The sequence below is a fragment of the Pocillopora damicornis genome, chromosome 10 (assembly GCF_964200805.1).
Source record: "Pocillopora damicornis chromosome 10, jaPocDami1.2, whole genome shotgun sequence".
Classification (NCBI taxonomy): domain Eukaryota; kingdom Metazoa; phylum Cnidaria; class Anthozoa; order Scleractinia; family Pocilloporidae; genus Pocillopora; species Pocillopora damicornis.
The window spans coordinates 14,476,005-14,501,295 of record NC_142679.1 but is presented as its reverse complement, the minus strand read 5'-3'; the positions used below and the strand labels follow the sequence as shown (position 1 = coordinate 14,501,295).

Genomic DNA, 25,291 nt, shown 5'->3' with positions numbered 1-25,291 from the left:
AAATCGACAGATCGATGTCGGCGCTTACAACGGATAGTAAGAAGTAGACGTAAAAGTAGGCTGTCACCAGTGAAACGAAACGTGGTTTTCTTAACTTGCTGTTAAATTACTCGAGATTTTTTCGTAAGTAAAATTCAGGATTTAAGAAAATTAGAGTAAGAAATGCATTTGCTAGCATGATGGATTACGGCAATGCGACGACAAGGGCAATTTTTTGGCATAAATACTGACGTAACATTCAATGAAAGAGAATACTTAAAGTGCACGACATACATACATTACAATCCAATGCAAGAGAATCCTAAAAGTGCGGGATATGCCAATGTAACAATCTAATCAAAGAGAATTCTTAAAATAAACGAAAAATCAACGTAACAATTCAATGAAAGAGAATCTAAAAGCGTGCGAGATACTGAGGTAACAATCTGATCAGAGAGAATCCCAAAAATGCATGAGAAACTGATGCAACAAACAGTCGAAAGAGAATACTAAAATTACGCAAGATACAATCGTAATAATCCATTGAAAGAGAATACTAAACTGCGCCAGATCCTGACGTAACAATCCAATGAAAGAGAATCCCAAAAGTGCACGACATACATACATAGCAATCCAATGGGAAATGCACGAGATACTAACGTAGCGATTCAATGAAAAAGAATCTTTAAATGCGTGTGATACAGACGTAAACGTAAAGAGAACCCTAAAAGTTCACGAGATACTAACAGAAAGTTCCATTTAAAGAGCATTCTTAATGTGGGCGAGATGCTACCGTAACAATTGAGTGGAAGTTAATCCTGAAGTGCGTGAGATCAAACATAATAATCAAATGACAGAGAATCCTAAAAGTGTGCCAGATACAAACGTAATAATCAAATAAAAAAGAATCCTAAAAGTGTGCAAGATACTAACGTAATAATCAACTGAAAGAGAATCCTAAAAGTGCGCGAGATACAAACGTAATAGTCAATTGAAAGAAAATCCTAAAAGTGCGCAAGATACTAGCGTAATAATCAACTGAAAAGAATCCTAAAAGTGCGCGAGATACAAACGTAATAATCAAACGACAGAGAATCCTAAAAGTGCGCGAGATACAAACATAATAATCAAATGAAAGAGAATCCTAAAGGTGCGCGAGATACAAACGTTATAATCATATGACAGAGAAGCCTAAAGGTGCACGAGATACAAACGTAATAATCGAATGACAGACAATCCTAAAAGTGCGCAAGATACAAACGTAATAGTCAAATGAGAGAGACTCCCAAAAGTGCGCGAGATACAAACGTAATAATCGAATGACAGAGAATCCTTAAAGTGCGCGAGATACAAACGTAATAATCGAATGACAGAAAATCCTAAAAGTGCGCGAGATACAAACTTAATAATCAACTGAAAAAGAATCCTAAAAGTACGCGAAATACAAACGCAATAATCAAATGACAGACAATCCTTAAAGTGCGCGAGATACAAACGTAATAATCAACTGAAAGACAATCCTAAAAGGGCACAAGATACAAACGTAATAGTCAAATGAGACTCCTAAAAGTGCACGAGATATAAACTTAATAATCGAATGACAGAGAATCTAAAAGTGAGCGAAATACAAACATAATAATCAAATGACAGAGAATCCTAAAAGTGCGCGAGATACAAACGTAATAATCAAATGAAGGAGAATCCTAAAAGTGCACGAGATACAAACGTAATAACCAGGTGAGAGAGAATCCTAAAAGTGCGTGAGATACAAACGTAATAATCAAATGAAAGAGAATCCTAAAAGTGCACGAGATACTAACGTAATAATCAGCTGAAAGAGAATCCTAAAAAGTGCGCAAGATACAAACGTAATAATCAAATAAAAAATAATCCTAAAAGTGTGCGAGATACAATCGTAATGATCAATTGACAGAGAATCCTAAAAGTGCGCGAGATACAATCGTATAATCAAATGAAAGAGAATCCGAAAAGTGCACGAGATCCAAACGTTATAATCAAATGAAAGAGAATCCTAAAAGTGCGCGAGATACAAACGTAATAATCAAATGAAAGAGAATTCTAAAAGTGCGCAAGATGCAAACGTAATAATCAAATAAAAAAATAATCCTAAAAGTGCGCGAGATACAAACGTAATAATCAAATGAAAGAAAATTCTAAAAGTGTGCGAAATACAAACGTAATTATCAGCTGAAAGAGAATCCTAAAAGTGCGCGAGATACTAACGTAATAATCAGCTGAAAGAGAATCCTAAAAAGTGCGCAAGATGCAAACGTAATAATCAAATGAAAGAGAATCCTAAAAGTGTACGAGATACAAACGTAATAATCATATGAAAGAGAATCCTAAAAGTGCACGAGATACAAACGTAATAATCAAATGAAAGAGAATCCTAAAAGTGCACGAGATACAAACGTAATAATCAAATGAAAGAGAAACCTAAAAGTGCACGAGATACAAACGTAATAATCAGCTGAAAGAGAATCCTAAAAGTGCGCGAGATACTAACGTAATAATCAGCTGAAAGAGAATCCCTAAAAAGTGCGCAAGATACAAACGTTATTATCAAATGAAAGAGAATCCTAAAAGTGCGCGAGATACAAAAACGTTATAATCAAATAAAAGAGAATCCTAAAAGTGCGCGAGATACAAACGTAACAATCAACTGAAAAAGAATCCTAAAAGTGCACTTTCATATTAGCATTTACATATTTTCCACACTGTACCCTGTACACTTTCCATTATACTGACAAGGACTTTTTCTTGGACAATCAGGAGCTTGTTAAATTGGTGATCATTTGCTGAATCCCATGACCTTAACATATGATACAAGGGTGATACTGTAAGGAGAAACTTGAAGCCAGACACTCTTAAAGGTAAAAGGATTAAAACATACTTAGAGCTGAAAAACTGCAGGCACATTTAGCTTTATATAGTATCAAAAAAGTTCAGAAATGAAAAGAAATGAAGGAGTAAATAGGCAATCAAGACAAGAACAATTATATAATAAATATGTGTTGCTGTTGCGACGAATTCATACAGATTCTATCACAATAAGTCACGTGGTTGTACATGAACTATCATGGCGGATGCTAGACAGTATTTGTCTTCAACTGAAAAAAGTGTAACATGTTATTCCTTATTTTTTTGGTTACTTAACTCTACAATGAGATTTACACGATGAACGAAAGTAACCATTGACACTTCAATTTTATCAAAAATGCTCTGCTTTAAGAATTATTTACCTTGTAAAAGCTCGAGACGAAATGGCATCCATCAATCAACGGGGTTCTACTGTACTTCGATTCGCACTCGCCTGGGACCTAACTCATCAAGAACAAAGGCAGAGCTTTTTTTTCCTTTTGGTGACAGCATAAAGACAACTGTTCACTTTAAAATCGACACCAACAACCTTTCGGAAAGAGGTTGATCTACCCTTTCTTTTCTCCTGTCGTTTCCAGGGCTCTCTCCAGGTAAGGAGGCGTAAGAGACAAAAATTTGAGGGCAATATTAAGGGACCGGTCATTATTTATCGCCTGGGGGGGTCGGAGTATTTAGGGGGGGATCACATGGTTTTTTGAAGACCTTTAGGGGGGATCAGCCGTAATTGACAAGCATAATGGGGGGGATCAGACCAAAAAAAAGGAATTTTAGGTCGCGCCGGGACCCCGGGTGATTGCATTTGTAAATACTTTGGTAGGATTTGCCGATGGGACTCTAAACCCCCAACCATATATTCAAGACCACGTTCAGTTGTATTTTGTATTATATAAACTCTATTCTAGCCCAGACACAAAACCCAAACCCTTTTACAGACCCTCCATTTTGTAAAAAAGAATCACTATCGTAGTCTAACATACACGTTTTTATTCAGGCACGATCTAAATTAGAAAGGTAATCAAGATTTTGAGAATGGAATACTTACAATTGCTCAAAATTGTTTCATAACGTTTCAGTTTGTTTTATAGAGAATCGTAATCTAAAATCATAAACTTTCATTATTTTAATACGCGGCCGAATGAAAACAACAAATAAAAAAGTGTTTATTTTGGTGAGGCTGTATCTTGTTCCGCTTCCGTGTCAGAATCTTCGGCAGCCCTCTCCACTGGCTCTTGCACAGTCTCCTCGTCAGATTCATCTGAATCCTCGCCCGAACTTGACCCTTTTTCAGCACCATTACTGCCATTCTCTTCGTTCATTCTGGCCACTACCACTTTCAAATTGCGTGCCAGCTCTGTTTCAAACACGCCTCTTTCCAAAAGCCATAGCAGAGGATCCAGGTGGAGACGCTTGACAAATCTCGCAGTGAATCCTGCATTAATACTTGAGACACATTTGTAAGTATTCTTTTCGAGTGAATCGAAAACCTCTTTAGCTACCTCTTTTGAGGTAAGTTTTTCTAGGAGAATTGCTGCTCGCTGATGCAACCTTTTCTCCTTGACTTTTTTCACTTTTCTCTTGTTTTCTTTTTTTCTTCGGGATTGGCCGTTGTTCCCCATGGGAGATGGGAACTTTCTCTTCAAGCTCACGAGGGTGGTCGTGAGCGCATTGGAGGCTTTCTGCAGCTCTTGGTGTATGGCCTTCACTCGCTCTCGAGCTTCCTGGAAATATTTGAGCTCATCACTTGCAAACGACCTTAAGGTATGCTCTTCTGTATAAAGGTTCTTTCGTCTGTTGTCGATAAATGAGAGCAAATCGGATGCTGAATTAAAGGCCTCATTGACAGTGGTCAAGGAGGACACACTTCGCGACATCACCACTGCCCTTAAGTAAGCGAGTCCCCTGATGAATTATTCTTTTTCAATTCTGTTTACCTCGACAACTATCGGGGTGCATCAGAACGAAACAAAGAGCAAGCGCCCGGTGCAGCATACTTCCGAAAGATCGAATCGTTTATGGAAGACCACTATATTCGTGGAGAACTTTTTATGGAATTCTGTCGTGACGCCTGTAAAGAGTCAAGAGAAGAAAGTTCCAATCTCTGTTCCTGGTGTTCTAACAATAGATGGGTCGGTCCAGAAACGGAAAGAATTCCGCAACCTGTACCAGATTCAAACAATCCTGGACATTTCATGGACATCTATCAGACGGAATCGACGGGCAGGACACCAGATGATTACCTTCCAAGAAAATGTATTAAAGATCTGTACGAGGAACATTCTGACAGTATCAGAAACGATCAGGATACCATGAAGAGCTTCTGCTTAAAATATAATGTGGAAGAGAAGCACGTCATTGCATATGTTAATCATTTGAAGGATATTGAGATCCGAAAGGACATCAGAACAAGAGCAGCTCAGGAGCGAAGAAGGCAAGAGGCCGAACGAACGTACAAGGACTTTCAATGGGATAACCTCATCGAGGGTGGCAAAGTTGAAAAGTTGCGGGTAAGAGAACTAGACCTGTATCTCAACAAGCATGGTTTGACGACTGTGGGTCGGAAACTTGACAAAGTGAAGGCCATTCGATGTCACTAGTACCGACAGAATAAAGAGACTGTGATAACAGAAGAACTGTCGAGTGATGAAGATGACGTGGAATCCGAGGATGAAGAATCCGAAAGTGGAGAGGCAGAGAGCGACGATGACTATGTTTTCGTGGATTTGGATGAACAGCCTGAGATTGGCACTTCCTCGACAATTCAGTTCGTATCTGACGAGCAAATATTTACCGTTGTGGTTCAAGGTCCATGAGACGTAAGTACCACTATTAAAATATCACTTGCATATTCAAAAAGTTATTTGGCGGTGGCTGGGAGAAAAGGGGGGGGGGGGGATCATGAAACTTTCCACTACCGATAAGGGGGGATCTCTAAAAAACTAGATACTCTACGGGGGGATCAGGTAAATGCTCCGATGTGACAACAAAAATACTCCGACCCCCCCCAGGCGATAAATAATGACCGGTCCCTAAGACACTCCTCGACAATGTTTCTGTATTTGAGCAGAATGGTTTTAAAAACAAAACATGAACAGCAGGAGAGAAAATAAATTATAAACAACTAAATACAACTATCGTAAAATTGAACAAACATTTTAAGTCAAAAGGTGCCAAAGAAAAAATTTACATATTCTAGACAATGTGTCTACATATATTGCTGTTCTGGCAAAGCTTAAAAAAAAACAAATTAATGAGGGCAATCGAAGCAGTGGCCAAGCATCGGTGGCACTGAATGAATTCAAAAGAATTTATTACATATAAACCTTAAAAATCACGCAACAAAAATACTGTACTAGTCGAATTATCAGTTTGCTCACGCCACTAGACACATGGAAACGAGTTCATCCAGATTGAGTTCCGACCCAAAATCTAGGTCATCAGAAAGTTGCAACCTTGCGAGACGAGAGAGCCAGAGGTCGTGAGCCGAAACGTGTTCCAGGAGAACGTGAAAGACACCTTCGGGATAAATTAAAGTCCAAAAAACAAAAACTTGATGAACCTGGAGAAAAGGTTATCGACAGTTCCTTCGATATCGAATCAGCCGGATCAGTGCGCACCAAGCTCAGCAATAGAGGCTTTCTTTTGCATTTGCTGAGGTCAAAATAAAAGTTTTCCATTTCCGCTTCCGTCGGCGCTGGCACTTCTGGTTTCTTAACGGGGCTTTTGGTGAAACAGAAGACTTCCGAGCTCTAAGAAACCTGAAGTCCCTCAATGAGATTCTCTTTCTTTTCATCAAGGTCGTCTTTCATTTTCTTAGCGGACTTAAAGTTAATATCGCGGACACGAGAGTATTCCACCTTGTTTGCGAAACTGGAAAGTATCCAAGGCACTTAATTTGCATACAAGAAAGCCTTCCATTGACCTTTGTCCAAGCCTCACGGTAAAATAGCACCCTAGCTATGAGCGCAGTTTATTGTTCCATCCTTCGCGGTAATAATCCAGATTTGAATCAAGGTATCGTTCTGCTGCTAGTGTCGCACTTTTGCCAACACCACGAACTTGTTTCCGATAATATGTCCTTGAACGTTGCAAACAAAGCGCGACACCATTTGATTGTAAACCTCGAGACTGCGGAAGTCTTTAAGTTGTTTTTGCGCATAATAGCTAGTCTCGAGAACCAAATAGCAGTGCAAGTCAGTCGATTCCACCGACGGTAACCAATCAGGCTCGAAGCGTTTCCAATCTATCAAAACAGGATCGATTCCGATAGTCGAGATCTTCTTTAGATAACGTTCTCTAACTTTTACATCCAGTTTTTTTAAACGTGATCAGACAATGGAATTTGGACGACATGGTTTGGATCAGAAGAAGGAATAGCAATTTTTTCGACAGACGCCATACATTTAAATTTTTTCGATTGTAAACTGGACGGAACTATAAATTTGGACCGTGTTTCCATGTAATAATGAATGAAACATGACACTAAGATGGGCACCAACATGGCGGAAATTAATTCTGTGACGTCACGTAAAAATGATCTATGAGGAAATGCTTGAGAAAGACATGCTAGACAGGGAGATTGCGCACTTTTTTGTGTTTCAGTTTCGACCCGTTTTAAAGAATGTAAAGTGTAAGTGATTTCGAAGTATCACAAATTCTACATTGAATACTTTGGTTTTGGAATATTTAATTTGATTTAATACTCACACTTCTCCGTTAGCGTGTGTATAAACTCCATGACCGTGCATTTGATTCCATTTCCATTGCCCTTTGTACATATCGCCATTTTCGTAGAGATTTGTTCCTTCTCCGTGTTTGAAACAAAGCAAAGTCCCACCATCGTAGCGCACAACGTCTTCAAAATCTTCTCGTTCCACTGAAATACACAGCCCCATTTTGAAATCGTCGATTTTGTCTGTTGGTTCAAATGCGGCCTTCGACCAACTAAATACTTGCCAATGTAGTAGATCTAATACTTGGGATGATCGCGTGACCAACGCGTTACACGGCCTTCCAACCCTCTAAATATGGGTTTTCATAATCACGATGCAATGACGAGTTGTTCACGATCTACACTGGGTTGGTCATTGTTTTTTAGCTCATTCATACTGAAAGCAATGAATGAGGTATTGTGGTGAAGCAGATGTTGACGGAAGTTGTCAACCGTGAACGGAAGTAGTCTCGCATGCTACCCCTCCCCACTTAGTGAAAGTCAAAATTAGAAAAATTAGCTCAGAAATTCACGTGGAAAGAAATAGTATGTTTGTAGGTTTAATAAAAATAATAACCTCAAATCACATTTCCGAACTTCCAAGAATGCTTAGAATTAGATCTCCCACCGGGAACCTTAATCAAGGAGAAAAGTACGTAAGTGAAATTCCTACATATCCCTAATGTTTTCGAGAATATAAATGTACGCATCATTTTTCATGAGGACATTCTAATTAACAAATAGAGAAGCCTTGACTGTGCTCTGTTCTGTTATAAAGCACGAATGAAGCGGCTAGAGCACGAAAGAAGTGTAGGGAGAAACACTCGACTACGTGTCGTGTTTCTCCCCACTTCTTGAGTGCTCTAGCCGCTTCCTAAGTGCTTTATAACAGAACAGAGCACAGTCAAGGCTTCTCTATTTGTTTTAAAATAAAGAATCCGTCAAATTCCCCATGCATTACTTTCAATTTTCAAAACAAACTTTATTTCCAAAGCGAACAACAATGTCGTCAGCATGCTCTATTTAACAAATAGAGAAGCCTTGACCGTGCTCTGTTCTGTTATAAAGCACGCAGGAAGCGGCTAGAGCACGAAAGAAGTGTAGGGAGAAACACGAGACGAAGTCAAGTGTTTGGTTGTTTTGTTGCTACTTGCTGGCTCGCTTGTTCCGAAATTTCAGTTTCAATTATCGGAAAAAAGCTAAAAAGAAGTCAAGGAAAAGGTTGAACATATTACAATTTGGCAGATAGCGTGACAGCTTTGGCTCAGCTCTATGCACTATACTCTCATAGAGCACGCTCTTTTAACCAATGACAGCGCGCGTTATATCCGAACTTTATTATAAAAAACACTAGCACGCTCAAACATTTCTGGTTCGCGCACTGAGGTGAGAAATGGGCCAAATTTCTACCGGAATGAGTCAACGAATTCAGCCAGGAATTATAATCAATAAAAACGTGATCTAATTGAATTTCTGTTTATACAGGCGATGTACGCAATAGAGCTTTGGCTCCAACTTTTATCCTTCACCTACATCTCTCCTTAAATATGCTATGTCTCTTTCAACAGAGGGTGCCAGGAACATACGCGTTTTCTCGCGTGATTTACTTGCGTGACGCCCTATTCTGCATCGTTTGCACTCACGCAGATTTTCCAGAACAAAAGGTCATCCTGTATTTTACACACCCTATGGCTATCTGGAGAGGAATGTTCATATCTCTTGTATGGACGTTCAGATAGATCTGAATTATGTTAAATACTTCTGTCGTATTTCGTCCCTTCGGCGTTGCCGTGCCTCTCTTTCTTTAGCCTTCTGTTCGGCTTTTTCTTCCATCGCTTGTTTTCTGAAAGAGATAAATATTAATTCATGCGAATGTTTCAATTATTTTCATCTTCGGTCGAAGTCTCCCAGATATTTAACGGAAGTCACACGACACTATTTCGTGAGCGCCACGCAACACCATCAAAAAATCATTTGCAACAATTTGCAACATAACTGAAGCCAAGAGGAAGTCACACCACATTATTTCGTGGACGTCACGCAACACCATCAAAAAGTCATTTGCAACATAACTGAGGCCAAGGGGTGCTTTTTTTTCCCAATAACGATCACTGTAAAAGTTCTCTTAAAAGTTTTGATGCACTTTTGGGCAGAGTGGAAGTGACAATTAAAGATTATTATTATGCTCATATATTATTATGCTCACAAAGGAATAATGTTTCATCATTAGCTAGGAGAATTACCTTAAGTTCTTGGAAGTAAAAGGGTTTACAAGGGTTTATGAATCTGTCACAATTGGCCTCAAAACGGACCCTATTCGTAGACCTTCCCTGTGATGGGAAGAAGTCTAAGGAACGTCCTTTTGGGTGTCTCTCCTTAGGCATTCACGCAATCATTCAGACTAAACGAATGTGTAAGCTTTCTTTTTTTTTTCTTCAGAATGAAAATTTTACCTTATCTCCTCATCACTTGCAATAGGTTCTGATTGAGCACCCCCAAAACATGACCCAGTGCAACATGTTGTAGCAGCAAATAAATTTCCAGGATCTCTTCCGATGTACTCATTTTGATAAAAATATCCTTGTTTTCTATGACATCAAAATAATACGAAGAGGTAAACGTAAGAATTTATATGATGACCTTGATCAAAGAGGACAGTACAAAAACATCTGAATTATCAGTTCTTCACGCGCTAATATCAAGGGTACTTTTTATACATTACGCCGCTTTTGTGGTAACATTTTCATGAAAAAAGATCTGTTGGCCACTTTTTTGGTAATTGATAGAAATTACTTTCCTGGAAGATCATCAACCGATGTGTCGGAGAAGTGTTAATAAATCGACGTACATGAATGATCATTGTAAAAATTCTCTCCAAAGTTTTGATGCACTGTTGGGCAGAGTGGAAGTGACAATTAAAGATTATTATTATTATTGTCTTGATGAGGTGTCATCACAGATCACAGATCTGAAGTGTCATCACAGATCACGCTTGCGATTGTCTTTTTAAATGAAGAAATAAAATAAATAAATTAAAAAAAACAATATTTGAACCATCTTTTACGCAGTTTCCTCAGTGGTGTCCAATATTTTTACGTTTTCGGAGGTGACTCGGAGCATTGACCCTATTTCATGCTATGTGAACTGAAAACTTGTTCCACGACAGAAGGGTGCAAAACCATACCCTGGGTAGCAACGCGTCCAGGTGAGAGCGTTTAAGGTAGGAGGCACCTTCCCTCATAAGAGAAGAAAATGCCTGAGAAAAAACAGGAAGATTACGCAATTTAGAGTGTTTCAGCTTCGACGTGTTTTAAAGAAGGCTAAGTGTAGGTGATTTCGAAGCGTCTCAATATCTATATTGCAAACTTTGGCCTTGGAAAATTCAAATCGGATTGGGAGCTGTCAAGAAGCGTGTGAGGTTTTTGTAACAGATAATTGCATGGCATTGTTTACGTGACTTGTGGCATCTTGATTGCTACCTTGTTTGAGTAAACATGTTCGGTTATATCAATAAACTATCACTGGTTTTGGAGATAATCAATTTAAGCTACTCTACTCACACTCCTCCGTTAGCGTGTGTATAAACTCCATGACCGTGCATTTGATTCCATTTCCATTGCCCTTTGTATATATCGCCATTTTCGTAAAGATTTGTTCCTTCTCCGTGTTTGAAACAAAGCAAAGTCCCACCATCGTAGCGTACAATGTCTTCATAATCTTTTCGTTTCACTGAAATACATAGCCCCATTTTGAAATCGTCGATTTTGTCTGTTGGTTCAAATGTGCTTTCGATCAAGCAAATACTTGTCAATGTAGCAAATCTTCTACTTGCGATGATTGCGTGACCTACGCGTCAGTTATATAGCATCCACCTTCTAAATAGGGGTTTTAAATAATCACGATGCAATCACGAGTTCTTCACGATGTACACTGGGTTGCTCATTGTTTTTTTAAAGAATAAACCGTTACAGACTACTAAACAGTTCTTTAATGGATTAAAAGCACAAAGCAAAAGGCTACAAAGAATTGCGCTTATAAGTTTATGTTCCTATTTTTTCAACATTTGAAACTTGATAATGACCGTAGAACGGTTGTCACGTCGTTCTAAAAAATTTTTACCGCTTCTTTTTGCTGTTAAATAGAAAATTTACGCCGAGAAAAAGCAATAGAAAAGAAAGAGTTACAAGGTGGCGTGTGTGATCTTCTTACCTTTGGGTTTCAATAGTTTTGAAATTGTAAACCTATTTTTATTTCTCGGAGGAAATTACAGCAAAAAGATCACCAGGTCTTCAACTCATGCGCCGATCAATTCGAAGCTTCAACATCTCTCCCCTGGGAACCCACAGGCATTTGACCGTCATCCGTGCCCGGCGGGTTAGGAATTTTCAACTGAGCCTGACTGGGGTGGCGTTTTAGAACCGTAAGAGTCAAGTCGGCTTTCCAGCAGAATACAAGTGTTGTATCCTTAAATACGGAGGAGTTTAAGGTAAATAATTTGCGTTCGCGAGCGAATGGTTCAGAAGAAAAGGTCTACAAGTTTTGGGATTTAAAGCTTGGTCAATGTGTGGGAAGTCACGTTCGCTGATTTTGCTTTTCACAACAAGTAAAAGAAAAGCAAACTCCAATTTGTTTATAGATTAAAATTTGCTTTGACGAGCTGTTTTTGAGAGGTTTCACATCCACATATTCTCGTTCTCTCTGAGCAAAAATTTGAATTAAATTGAAAAAATTTTGTTGATAAGAGGAACAAAATTTTTAAGAAAGGAAGGCCTGGTTACCAGGCAAAAGGGGAAAAACGAAAGTGCATCGGTCTACCCACTAAAACTGGAGGTAACTGAGGTTTTATTGCCAAGCAAATAAATGAATATCCAGCAATAGCCATATGCATGAAGTCATTTTGTGCTAGCTCGGTCACTTTCGTACACGCTTCTTGTTAGCGAAACTAGGATGCGTAGACTGGGGTAGCAAAATCATTAACTAAGCGAAATGGATTAATCACGGGCACGCTACAGTTAACAAGAGGTTCTGCATGAAGACAACGGGCAGTCTACCCGTTTGATAATGAAATGGAATTCTATAAATACAACAGAAAGATAGCTCGAAATTGAAATGATCCGTTTCACTCTTCTTTGCTGTGCCATTAAATCTTACACATACAAAACTAACGTTAATTGAGATTAAAAATCGTCTAGGCGCCATGAAATGAAAGAATGAAACATCTGCCCCAACATTATCGCCCATCAAATGTTTAATCAAAGTCTAGATTCATTACTAAAAAAACAGCATATGTAACCTTACTCACACTTCTCCATTTGCATGTGTGTAAAAGCCATGTCCGTGTAAGGTATTCCATCGCCATTGTCCCTTGTACGTGTCACCATTGCTGTAATGATACGTTCCTTCGCCATGCCGAAAGCAAAGAAAGGTGTCTCCATCGTAGGGATTTATCGTTTCGTAGTTTTTTGGTTCACCAGAAGCACATAGACCCATCTACGAGCGGTAAAAGTTCGGTTCGGAACTGTGTGTTGATATTGTAAGCTGATCATAAACAAATTCAGATCACATGTGAAAAACGAGAACAACATCGCGTGATTTCAAACTTGCGTGACCTCAAAGAGCCCGTTTCCAGGTCCCTTTTAGAGAAGGAAAAACATTGAAATTAACTCGCAAACACAATATCTTCATTGCACTTCTCGTTGTTCACTTCAACAGATTGAATATCTTTCCTAATTTAACATTTATGTTCATTGACAGTTTTTGTAAAAATGAAGATGAACAGGTTTTCTTTTAGACCCTGGCGAAAGTTTGTCTTTTCCAACCAAGATATCGGGGATATATAAAAATATATATATGTATTTTTTTTATTGTTTAGTTCAATCTTTATCTCGCCTTCCTGGCGTGAGGATCAGTTTCCCCGTGTGACCTGCCTTCAGGGAATAACAACGCGTTATCTGTTATTTCTATGCCCCCTTGATAGCGAATTAACCGCAAATTATTCGGTTCCTTTTGCGTTTTTCAACCCTGTCATTTTATCGCCTAAGCGGAGTACACAAAGCGTTCATTTCGTAAAATTTTTATTCAAGTGAAGCAAACAGTAAAATAAACTTCATGTTTGCATTTTTTTTCCTTCTTCCGCCCCTCCTTTGAAAATGAATTTTTTTTTTCAAATCCTTTCCCATTTTCAAATGTTGAACTTCAAACAAATTGTTTTTGCAATGTAATAATGTTAATTTTGTTCTCCTCTCCCTGTGCAAATTCGTAGAACACAATGCTTATCGATCTTCTTAATTCTTGATTAACTGGCTAAGCGTGCAAACAAAACTGCGTGACATACCAGCCGTTAATTGGCTAGAGTTGTTAATCCATATTCATAAGATTTGAGTAATTTTCATCAAACGACGTTGCCTACCGGAAAGTCAAGAAGTGTCGTTCTAGCTGCTGAAGATAAATTTAGTGGATTAAAGAAGACGTTTGCTGCAAAGAAGAGCAAAGGAAAGCGGTTTTACCCTACTAAAACAGAAGGTGAACAGTCTTTTGAGAAAATATTGTGGAGAGAGCTGAGCGCAACATCTTATTCAAATGAATGAACACGTGTTTAGTGCTTAGTTTGAGCGGCTTTTCCATTAGAAAGTTTATTTAATAAAGGGTGTCGGCCTCAGCATTTAGAGAAACGAAGGTTGTAACCAACTGTGTCAGAAATTCATCGCTATCTTTCGGTCGAACGCTGAAATAAAGACGTAGGTAATGTTAGATTCACTGGCGAATGTCATTCTGTCGTCAACTCTTTACACCCTAACATCAGTATGCATATTCTCCATAATATTTTCCATAAATGTCCTAAGGTGCTGGTAAGGAGAACTTGTTAACATTAAAGAGCTTTCTCAGTCGGTGATCATTTCCTTTATTCTCGCGACCTTAATGTTTGATTCAGAGCTGATCAATGATTGTATTGAGAAATTAGATGCTAGTCACTCTTAAGGGACTTAGGATTAAAAGCAGCCACGTGAAGTTTCAATACTTGTTTACTAAATAATTTCCCCTCAGAATCCTACACCACAAAGATTATGACAAACTTATTTACCTCAAAGCTCCCTAGAGTGTATGTCGTCGTAAGCAGTATTCTAATTTTTGTACTATTTAAATCAGTAAGCGGTCACTGATCACATCCATATTAATTTCTTATTATTGCGAGAAAAATGGAAGGATGGAAAATCTGCTCCTGAGGAGAAACTGGAATGCTGAATATAAAGAGGATACTGCAGAGATCAGAACTTTTAAATTGTTAAATAACATCGCAAAAATGGTGGCTCTCTTAATAACCTTTTTTGCGAGAAGTCTCCATTTTTTCGCCAATTTTTAGGTTGGAGTATTCTTGGACTCTGAAATGATGGACTTAATTATTTGGTAAGTGAGTAGTTTGAAACGAGCCACCAATCCTAAAATATTTGTTGCGATACGGATTGTTATGCAGACTTTTAGCGATCATATGGTTATTTTCACTGATAACTATAATTAAGAGCAACTTTTCTCGAAGGAATTTATTGCATTGCATTGAACAAAACAGCTATGAATTTAACATCAGCATGAACATGGTTAAAGCTGAAAATAAAACTTGTTTCGTCAGTTGATCGCTCTGACGAAGGGCTCATGCTCAAAACGTATGCTTTAGAAACCCTTCAGTCGTGGTGACCAAGATTCATTTTTTTTTTCCTAACAATCCGTATCAGAGTTGTATCATAGCTGATGTGACAAAAATGTGATATTTGCTAAGGTGGCACTGAAACAACACTTTAAGAAACCAAATGAAATTCCAAAATCAAATCATGCGATAAATGAACTAAACTGACCTATTGTAAAATTTCCTACAAATTGCATTTATGAGCACCATCGACCAAAGAAAAGGACAAAACAAAACACGTGTACACTTGACGAGTGCTTGCTCAATGCTTAAACAACAGTTGCCACTATTTTCATTAACCGTTATTGAAGAATTGACTGACTGACGTAAGGCAGGTTCCAGGTTCCAGGTTCCTCTCTCGAGGGCGAGATGACAACACCTGCCAGAACCTTACAAATGACTTCATGACATTTGATTGACAAAACCAACAGATAAAATGGAAAGACAGAATAATATCGAAGGACACTGCTGAAGTTTCTCGTCCAGTAACATAGCAGCAAAACTTGCTGCTCAATTACGAACAAAACTTCAAATTTTATATTTATTCACAAAATTCCTGACTTGACCCTATTGATTTTGTGATTTTTGAAACGTCAAACTTTGACATGCATTGGACAACGGCCCTTTTCAAGATGACTTTGACCTTGACTGTCAATGAAACTGCACATGCGACAAAGAAAGAAACTAAAAACTATCCAAATAGTTGGTCAATTAAAACCAGATTGATGTTATTTAAAGTTGTCCTCGACATAAACAAAAAAAAAAAAAAACGTACGAAAAATTTTTATCAACAAAGATGCTAATTTGTTTGTTTCATAGGAATCAAAGTAATCAGTTCAGTGACATCCTCAAAATCTCATCTTCTTGCCATCAGCTATGTTTAGCTCCCGTTTGGAGGCTCTATGTTCAAACACAAATGCCTGATCACAAACTTTTTTTTTTAGTCCATTAATTTGACTTGTCATTAAATATCAACCAGTCGGTTAGGAAGAGACAGATTTTCACCGTTAGCCCTTTGACCCCTAAGAGGAACTGGCACCGAGTTTCTCCCTAAAATATCAGCCCTGAATCAAACATTAAGGTCATGAGAATAAAGGAAATGATCAGCAGCTTAAAAACTCTCAAATTTTAAAACAAATTCTTTTTTCAGACCCTTAAGAAATGTATAGAGAACAGTATGGAGAATATGCATAGTGATTTTAGGATGTAAAGGATTAAGGATGTTTTGTTTGAAAAATGGCCAGAAAACTTGGTCAAGATAAAAATGATGAAATATATATACATATATATATGATGAGACCCAGAAGGCCGAAACAGTACTGTCTGCAGTTAGTTATATATATATATATATATATATTTATAGGCAAGAAAGAGCAGGATTGTCTTAAGTTCAGTTTGCTATAAATTCTTCTAAAGAAAAATTACTAAATATTTCGAGAGGTCAAAGAAATATTTCGTCTGATTAAATTGATTGGAGTTATTGCCGAAAAATTAGATTTGCATCTCTCCATCGTACTTTATTAGACGGTATTAATGAATATTGAACGTTTTCCACATATTGTTGAACAATAAATATCGAATTGGAAGAACAGCAGTTGAAACAAGGAGAGAAAATTAAATCACATACCCCGTTCACACCAAAGCTTAACATGTCTTAAAGCTGTTTTGTTAAACACGGTTGAATATTGTTTTCTTCCTAGCAGCTGCTTGACCTTTAACTTCCAAGATCTCATTAATAATTCTCCCTACTATCTGCTATGAAATAATTATGATTTCAATTTGGAGAATTTGGTAGTGGATCAAATTGTAGTCCCCTGATTTAGTTTTCTTCTTAATTGTCCTCGCTTGTCTGCTTGATTCTGTGTTGATATTGTAAGGAGAAATTCTGTCTTGGTCGCTCATATGAGTGACAGGGTTCAACCGTTGTTTGTCGACCTAAAATTTAGCACATTTGAAAATTCAGTTTTTCAATTCTGTTTCTGATTTTCATTAAGTGAAACCTGGTTTAACTGAAAAAAAAAATTTTGCCGGTGTAAATGGAATGATAGATTTTTTATGGCCAAAGTTTATGGAATCCTTGGGTTTTTATTCTTGATATCGGAATGGTTGTCTTTTTGTTGCTCCATAAAAAATTGTTTCCCAAAACTCATAGAACAAGTAACACTCGAGAAACGAATCCTTTGTTGCTTTAGGGACCAGGCATTTGGTTTTGACATGATATTGTAGTTAATTTACTTTTAACTTAAGTGGCAAGAAGATCTTTTGTGCTTTCATTCGATCGGTGTAACCCAGGAATACAGTAGAAAAATAATACAATTTCTCGGTTTGGTATTCAAATTTCCTCAGTCTAAAGTTACAGTAAACAAAAACAAATCTGGTCTTAGCTAACCTCGTCCATTCTCTAAATCTCTTTAAAAATTTTCCCTAATTTTCCACGAGGATGTGGTGTAAAGTATTTGGAGCCCTATTGTTTGTTTAAATCCCGCTGCTAAAACAAAATTCAAAGAGAATACTCGAATAATTCAAACAAGTTTATTTCCAAAATTTCGTCCCAAATTCACCAGTTTACATCTTAAATATGAATGTCGTTTTTCGTCGCCGACTTTCTCTGTGCGACCTCGTAGCTCAGTCGGCAGAGTAACGGTAGATCTAATCCGGAGGTCGTGGGTTCGATTCCCACCGAGGTCAAAAGATTTTTTCTTTGCCTCGTGTGGTTCCCTGTTTCCCTTTATTAGGGCTAACGCCCAATGGGTTATTCATGGGTTTAAATAGCACTTTAATTTACACTTCAGAGTTAATTCTCTGTTTCACCATTTGTGTTCCCAGTGCTACGCGGCACAACATTCATATGTACCCTTACTTTCTCTTCGCCGCGATTCACCATCCTAAATCGTCCCCGACTTTCTCTGTGCGACCTCGTAGCTCAGTCGGCAGAGTAACGGTAGATCTAATCCGGAGGTCGTGGGTTCGATTCCCACCGAGGTCAAAAGATTTTTTCTTTGCCTCGTGTGGTTCCCTGTTTCCCTTTATTAGGGCTAACGCCCAATGGGTTATTCATGGGTTTAAATAGCACTTTAATTTACACTTCAGAGTTAATTCTCTGTTTCACCATTTACATCTTAAATAACCTTTCAGTTCAAAATGAAAGGTTTTTCTTCATCCAGGACGGTTTCTACCACGAAGTTATTTCACTGCAAAAATAGCCTTGGGAATTTGGTTAAAACATTTTCTTGTCAAATTTTTTTTCTTTGCTTTTCCATCTTGTTTCCTGTGTTGCATTTTAAAAGTGACTGCATTCAAGATCTCACATGTTGAAAAAATATTTTACTTATAGCGAAACATTAAAATTAAAAGTAATTTTTACCGACATTTGATAAAAAAAATTTGGACGATAAATTTTGCATTTCCAATTGGACAACCCTACTGCTTGCCTTTTAGACCTGCTACATGTAGACATCTCGTGCAAAAAAAAAATCTGAAGTGCGAAAACCTCGACTGAGAGATACACAGTCGTTCCTAAACAAGATTCTTCCTTTATTCCAATTTTTTCAATTTTTTTAAGATAAATTGGCGTTTCCCTATTTTTTTTTTTTTTTTTTTTGCACGAGATGCCGTTTAAATGGTTTTTGGTGGGAATAATAAGAGGAACCTTGTAAAAATTTTTGCGGAAAAAGTTTTCAGGGGAAACTCTGTGCAACTTGTTCCAAATTTTCCCGCCAAAAGTCTTAGTATATTCACAAAACTTTTCTCCAGAAAAAAAGTAAAACCATACCTACGTTATTAACTAATTAAAAGAGCACTTACTATGTGAAACAGATGTGGTTTATTGAGTATGTATTGAAAGATAATAAAGATATACACAAAACAAACGATTGCTTTATTGATTCGTTTCTTTGAAGATACATATGAATTACAGTTTGTTGACAAATTTTTTTTTTTAAAAAAAAAAAAAAACGGCGCATGCGTATTTTTGAGCACCGTATTTTTTTCCTAAGTCTTTTGGCGGGAAAATTCACCGCATTTGAACGGGGTTTGCTTACAGAATAAATAAAATAAAATCGCAAAGTAATCTTTTCTCACGATTGGCTTCTTTTTTGGTTGAAGAACTCGCTATACCTCTAAAAAATCTTGTTTCACACCGGGATCATCCTTTCTCATTTGATAAGCGCTTGAAGCACCAGTGATAATTAACGGCCAGTCTGCAAGAAAAAGAAAATTAACAATAAATCAACAAATGCAATAGATATTGCCATTTCATACGAATGTAAATCAGTTTTTAAATCTTTGAAGTGCTGAGTCGCCCAATATTCTTGATCTACCTATGAATTGAATACACATGCTGATGAATATCACAACAAGTTGTCAGTGGATAAGAATTTGTTGCACTTTAGCTTTCCTCTTACTTACCTTCAGGTGTTAGGCTGTTCAAATTTTATACAGAAGATTGCAATTTTGCTTTTAAACAACAACGAATGAATAAACTTAGTGCACGACAGCAATTCCTCTTGAGATCAAGACGGGACTCAAATTATTTTATTTTGTTTATGGCTATATCTTCTGCTGTAAGTTTGAACAATATTAGTATCGCTTTCCCAAAACAATGAAATAAAGTGCTACCGTTTGAATTTGTGACAAAAAAAAAACAACATCAACTTCAAAGTATCTTAATTGTTTCTTTTCTTCAACCATAGAATTACAATAAATAGTGGTTCGTCAAAATTGAGAGGAACACTTTAACGACACTTTAATTTAACGCGAAAACTTTCAAGAAATAAAAAGCCGTAATCTCTGACCTATATCAAAGTCTTCAATCTTCAACCTTCAACCGTCAACCGTCGAGGAACCGCACCATTCCTGCCGTTCGACGATATCACGACTGACATCACGTTTAGACCATGTCCTTATACCTATCGTATAACTCATTAGGAGTTTTTTTTCTTGCATATTGATGATCCCTCGAGTTAATGACATCTTATTCAATGATCTGTGTTTAAAATCCTACAATTAACCGGAAGAGTAACGTTCCAATCGTATGAACGCAGATAATAACGCAACAATCCGTTGAAAGAGAGTCCTAAAAGTGCCGGATGTGCTATCGTAATAATCCACTGAAAGAGAATACTAAACCGCGCGATGTACTAACGCAACAATCCATTGAAAGAGAAACCTAAAAGTGCGTGATATCCCACAGCAATAATCCATTGAAAGAGAATTCTAAACTGCGCGAGATGCTGAGGTAATAATCCAGTGAAAGAGAATCTTAAAAGTACACGACACACATACATAGCAATCCAATGGGAGATAATCCTAAATTACAGAATAAATGAGAGAAAATTATAAAAGTGCGCAAGATGCTAACGAAACAATCAACTGAAAGAAAATCCTATAGTGCATGAGATACTAACGTAACAATCAAATGAATGGGAATCCTTGAAGTACACGACATACCTATGTATCAATCCAGTAAAAGAGAATACCACAAGTGCGAATTAATTTTTCTCAGTTCGTGAGCGGGCGGTATTCTACAAATCCTGCAATCTGATTAGTTCCGAGAGCGGGCAGTATTCTCCCCATCCGCCCCGCTCACAGCGGGTCAGGTTCTTTTCGCAACCATTTGTTAGGTTTTAGAAAAAAAATTAAAATGTTATTTACCAGCCAAGGTCGGTCCGTATTGGGAAAAACTGTGCCCTCTTTCTTGTGTACCTATGTCTTGTGTACTGTGCCCGCTGTCTTGTGTATGGCCTCGGGCGGTATCCAAGACCTCGGGCACGGTTTTTCCCAATACGGACCTCACGTCTGGTGAATAATCGTCTGCAGAATAGTAACGTGATAATCTAATGAGGGAAATTATAAAAGTGCGCAAGCTACTGGCATAACATTAAAAAAAATTAGAATCTTTGAAGTGCACGACATACACACATAACAATCCGATAAAAGAGAATCCTATAATTGCGGAACAATTTCATGAAAGAGAATCCTAAAAGTGCGCGAGATACAGACGTGACATTTAAAATGCACGAGATACTAATTAAATAATCCATTGAAAGAAATCTTAAGTGTGCGAGATCCTAACGTAACAATCCAATGCAAGAGAATCCTTAGAGTGCGCAAGATACTAACTTAACATTAAAATGAAAGTAAATTCTTAAAGTGTACGACATACATACGTAACAATCCATCGAAAGAGGATCCTAAATCTGCACGAGATACTAACGTAGCGATTCAATGAAAAAGAATCTTTAAATGCGTGTGATACAGACGTAAACGTAAAGAGAACCCTAAAAGTTCACGAGATCCTAACAGAAAGTTCCATTTAAAGAGCATCCTTAGTGTGGGCGAGATGCTAACGTAACAATTTAGTGGAAGTTATTCCTGAAGTGCGCGAGGTACAAACATAATAATTAAATGAGAGAGAATCCTAAAAGTGTGCGAGATACAAACGTAATAATAAAATGAAAAAGAATCCTAAAAGTGCGCGGGATACAAACGTAGTAATCAAATGAAAGAAAATCCTAAAACTGCGCAAGGTACTAACGTAATACTCAACTGAAAGAGAATCCTAAAAGTGCACGGGATACAAACATAATAATCAAATGAAAGAGAATCCTAAAAGTGCGCAAGATACAAAGGTAATAATCACACGACAGAGAAGCCTAAAGGTGCACGAGAAACAAACGTAATGATCGAATGACAGACGATCCTAAAAGTGCGCGGGATACAAACGTAGTAATCAAATGAAAGAAAATCCTAAAACTGCGCAAGATACTAACATAATAATCAAATGAAAGAGAATCATAAAAGTGCGCGAGATACAAACGTAATAATCGAATGACAGAGAATCCTAAAAGTGCGCGAGATACAAACGTAATAATCAAATGAAAGAGAATCCTAAAAGTGCGCGAGATACAAACGTAATAATCAAATGACAGAGAATCCTAAAAGTGCGCGAGATACAAACGTAATAATCGAATGACAGAGGATCCTAAAAGTGCGCGAGATACAAACGTAATAATCAACTGAGAAAGAATCCCAAACGTGCGCAAGATACAAACATAATAATCAAATGAAAGAGAATTCTAAAAGTGCGCGAGATACAAACGTAATAATCGAATAACAGAGAATCCTAAAAGTGCGCAAGATACAAACGTAATAATCAACTGAAAAAGAATCCTAAAAGTGCGCGAGATACTAACGTAATACTCAACTGAAAGAGAATCCTAAAAGTGCGCAAGATAGAAACGTAATAATCAACTGAAAAAGAATCCTAAAAGTGCGCGAGATACAAACGTAATAATCAACTGAGAAAGAATCCCAAACGTGCGCGAGATACAAACGTAATAATCAAATGACAGAGAATCCTAAAAGTGCACGAGATACAAACGTAATAATCAACTGAGAAAGAATCCCAAACGTGCGCAAGATACAAACGTAATAATCAACTGAATAATAATCCTAAAAGTGCGCGAGATACAAACGTAATAATCGAATAACAGAGAATCCTAAAAGTGCGCAAGATACAAACGTAATAATCAACTGAAAAAGAATCCTAAAAGTGCGCGAGATACTAACGTAATACTCAACTGAAAGAGAATCCTAAAAGTGCGCAAGATAGAAACGTAATAATCAACTGAAAAAGAATCCTAAAAGTGCGCGAGATACAAACGTAATAATCAACTGAGAAAGAATCCCAAACGTGCGCGAGATACAAACGTAATAATCAAATGACAGAGAATCCTAAAAGTGCACGAGATACAAACATAATAATCAAATGACAGAATCCTAAAAGTGCATGCGATACAAACATAATCAAATGAAAGAGAATTCTAAAAGTGCGCGAAATACAAACGTAACAATCAAATGAGAGAATCCTAAAAGTGCACGAGATACAAACACAAAAGTCAAATGAAAGAGAATTCTAAAAGTGCGCGAGATACAAACGTAATAATCAACTGATAGAGAATCCTAAAAGTGCACAAGATGCAAACGTAATAATCAAATGACAGAGAATCCTAAAAGTGCACGAGATACCAACGTTATAGTCAAATGACAGAGAATCCTAAAAGCGCGCGAGATACAAACGTAATAATCGAATAATAGAGAATCCTAAAAGTGCACAAGATACAAACGTAATAATCAACTGAAAAAGAATCCTAAAAGTGTGCGAGATACAAACGTAATAATCAAATGACAGACAATCATAACAGTGCGCGAGATACAAACGTAATAATCAACTAAAAAAGAATCCTAAAAGTGCGCAAGATACAAACGTTATAATCAACTGAAAAAGAATCCTAAAAGTGCGCGAGATACTAACGTAATAATCAACTGAAAAAGTTTCCTAAAAGTGCGCGAGATACTAACGTAATAATCAACTGAAAAAGATTCCTAAAAGTGCGTGCGATACAAACGTGATAATAAACTTAAGAGCGAATTTTTTTTATCACCGCGTGGGAGGTGGCACATGATCGGAAAAATCACTATCCTCATGTTTCGCTCAGAGATACCTTAGGGTAAGTCTATAAACGTGGTATAATTTTTTTGTTCAGAGCTGTTTTTATTTTCTAGAAAATCACCAAACACTGTATCGAGCCCCAACCGTCATAAAATGGCCGAAATGAAGTCGACGAGTAGGGCAACAAAACCATTATTCCTCAAAAGCGCAAAAGAAAGCAAGTCTTTCTGAATTTTACCTATTTGTATACGAGGTATTAAAAAATGATTTGAATCTAATAACGGGCTTGTTGACATAACTATGAATTATTGGCGAATATTTGAAAATTGCCAAAATTTGATTGATTAAAAATTACATTTTGGAGCAGTTTTTCAATAAAAATTTTTCCTACCTGGTATAACTCGGAATCACTTGAGATGAGCATTTTTACAAAGTGGAAAGAATGTTCTTTCCATGGATATAAAAATTAATTTGGGGCTCTCAATTACTGCGAAGAAGTAGCCCGGTCTATTTCGTGCAAATCGCAATGCCGCCATGTAAACAACCGCAGATAATCCAATTAGGCTTTTTATTATCGAGGCCATAATTCCAACAAAATCTTATCGCTTTGACCTATACTAGATTGTAAACTGGATTTCTTAAGCTCACCTGGCGAAAAACACCTTTCTAAGATTGGTTCCTTGCCTCAATCTTGTTGTAAAGAGACTTGACAACAGCTTCGATAGTACAGCACTACAGGCGGTGTATACCAAATTACAATGAAAACATCTCACGAAGGTTCCTGCCGGAAACGTCGCATTGCTGGACAGTTAAAACCATATTTCAGCTTGGAACACTCACATTTTACAAGTCTTCCTTTCACAATAAGAACGGAAGTTTGTTTTTTATAGAACGAGCCAGAGCATCCTGACAGATGAAGTGAATCATTGACGTTCGTTTTTTGCGATGGTGTCACGCAATAACATGTCACTCGAAAGGAGGCTCGGTTACCAATACGCTCTTATTTTCTTTCCTTCTTATCCCCTATTTTTTATTTCCGGGAAAAAGTTTTAAATCCAGAATTTAAAATTACCGTTGTTTGCATTTTTTAAGCGCGATACCACACACGGACATTCCTAAGGTATTCTTCAATGCAGCGACACTTAGATTGTGGTAAACACGAGCGAGCTCTAGAGCGCGAGACCTTAACAGACAGAGCTGTTAAGGTGTATGGAGAGAAACTGGAGGGAGAGACCCCTTCAGTACCAGAGGTTATTGCAAACAGTAGACCTGACATCATACCAGATTCGTGCAGAAAAGTACCAATGGGCTGGGCACTAAGGGCTGGTGCTCCACGAAAGAGATTTACTTCCAGCCAGAAGGCCTATCTTACTGTCAAATTTAAACTGGGGGAACAATCAGGACAGAAAGCAGACCCGTGCGATGGTAAGCGCCAAAGATGCGAGTGGTAACCGCCTGTTTACAAGCGACGATTTCCTTACAGCAAATCAAATAGCTGCCTTCTTTTCCCGACTGGCTGCGAAAAAGACCCTCCAGGATGACGAGGAACAGTCTGATGACGACTTGGAGGCCG

The 25,291-nt window shown here is 37.6% G+C and overlaps 2 protein-coding genes across 4 annotated transcripts in view; both read right to left on the bottom strand.

Moving 5' to 3' along the window:
• LOC149039046 (uncharacterized) overlaps positions 1-7,909 on the bottom strand; it is a 41,025-nt gene extending 33,116 nt beyond the window's left edge. The window contains exon 1 of the mRNA XM_089184398.1: positions 7,585-7,909. Coding sequence (XP_089040524.1) covers positions 7,585-7,772 — 188 coding nt within the window. The 5' untranslated portion in view covers positions 7,773-7,909. The remainder of the gene's footprint in view (positions 1-7,584) is intronic.
• A 1,001-nt stretch (positions 7,910-8,910) lies between these two features.
• On the bottom strand, positions 8,911-14,055 carry LOC149039045 (uncharacterized). 3 transcript variants are annotated; one of them, XM_089184392.1, is made up of 5 exons: positions 13,998-14,055; positions 12,891-13,078; positions 11,149-11,356; positions 10,042-10,176; positions 8,911-9,431 (listed from the first exon to the last, which is right to left on the bottom strand). In XM_089184392.1, the coding sequence occupies exons 2-5, from the start codon at positions 13,021-13,023 to the stop codon at positions 9,335-9,337; spliced, it is 573 nt and encodes a 190-aa protein (XP_089040518.1). In that variant the 5' UTR covers positions 13,024-13,078; positions 13,998-14,055; the 3' UTR covers positions 8,911-9,334. The 3 variants fall into 3 exon arrangements, with proteins under 3 accessions (XP_089040518.1, XP_089040516.1, XP_089040519.1); XM_089184390.1 differs by lacking the exon at positions 13,998-14,055 and having other exon boundaries at positions 12,891-13,194; XM_089184393.1 differs by lacking the exon at positions 13,998-14,055 and having other exon boundaries at positions 11,149-11,317; positions 12,891-13,194.
• Between the last annotated feature and the right edge of the window lie 11,236 nt (positions 14,056-25,291).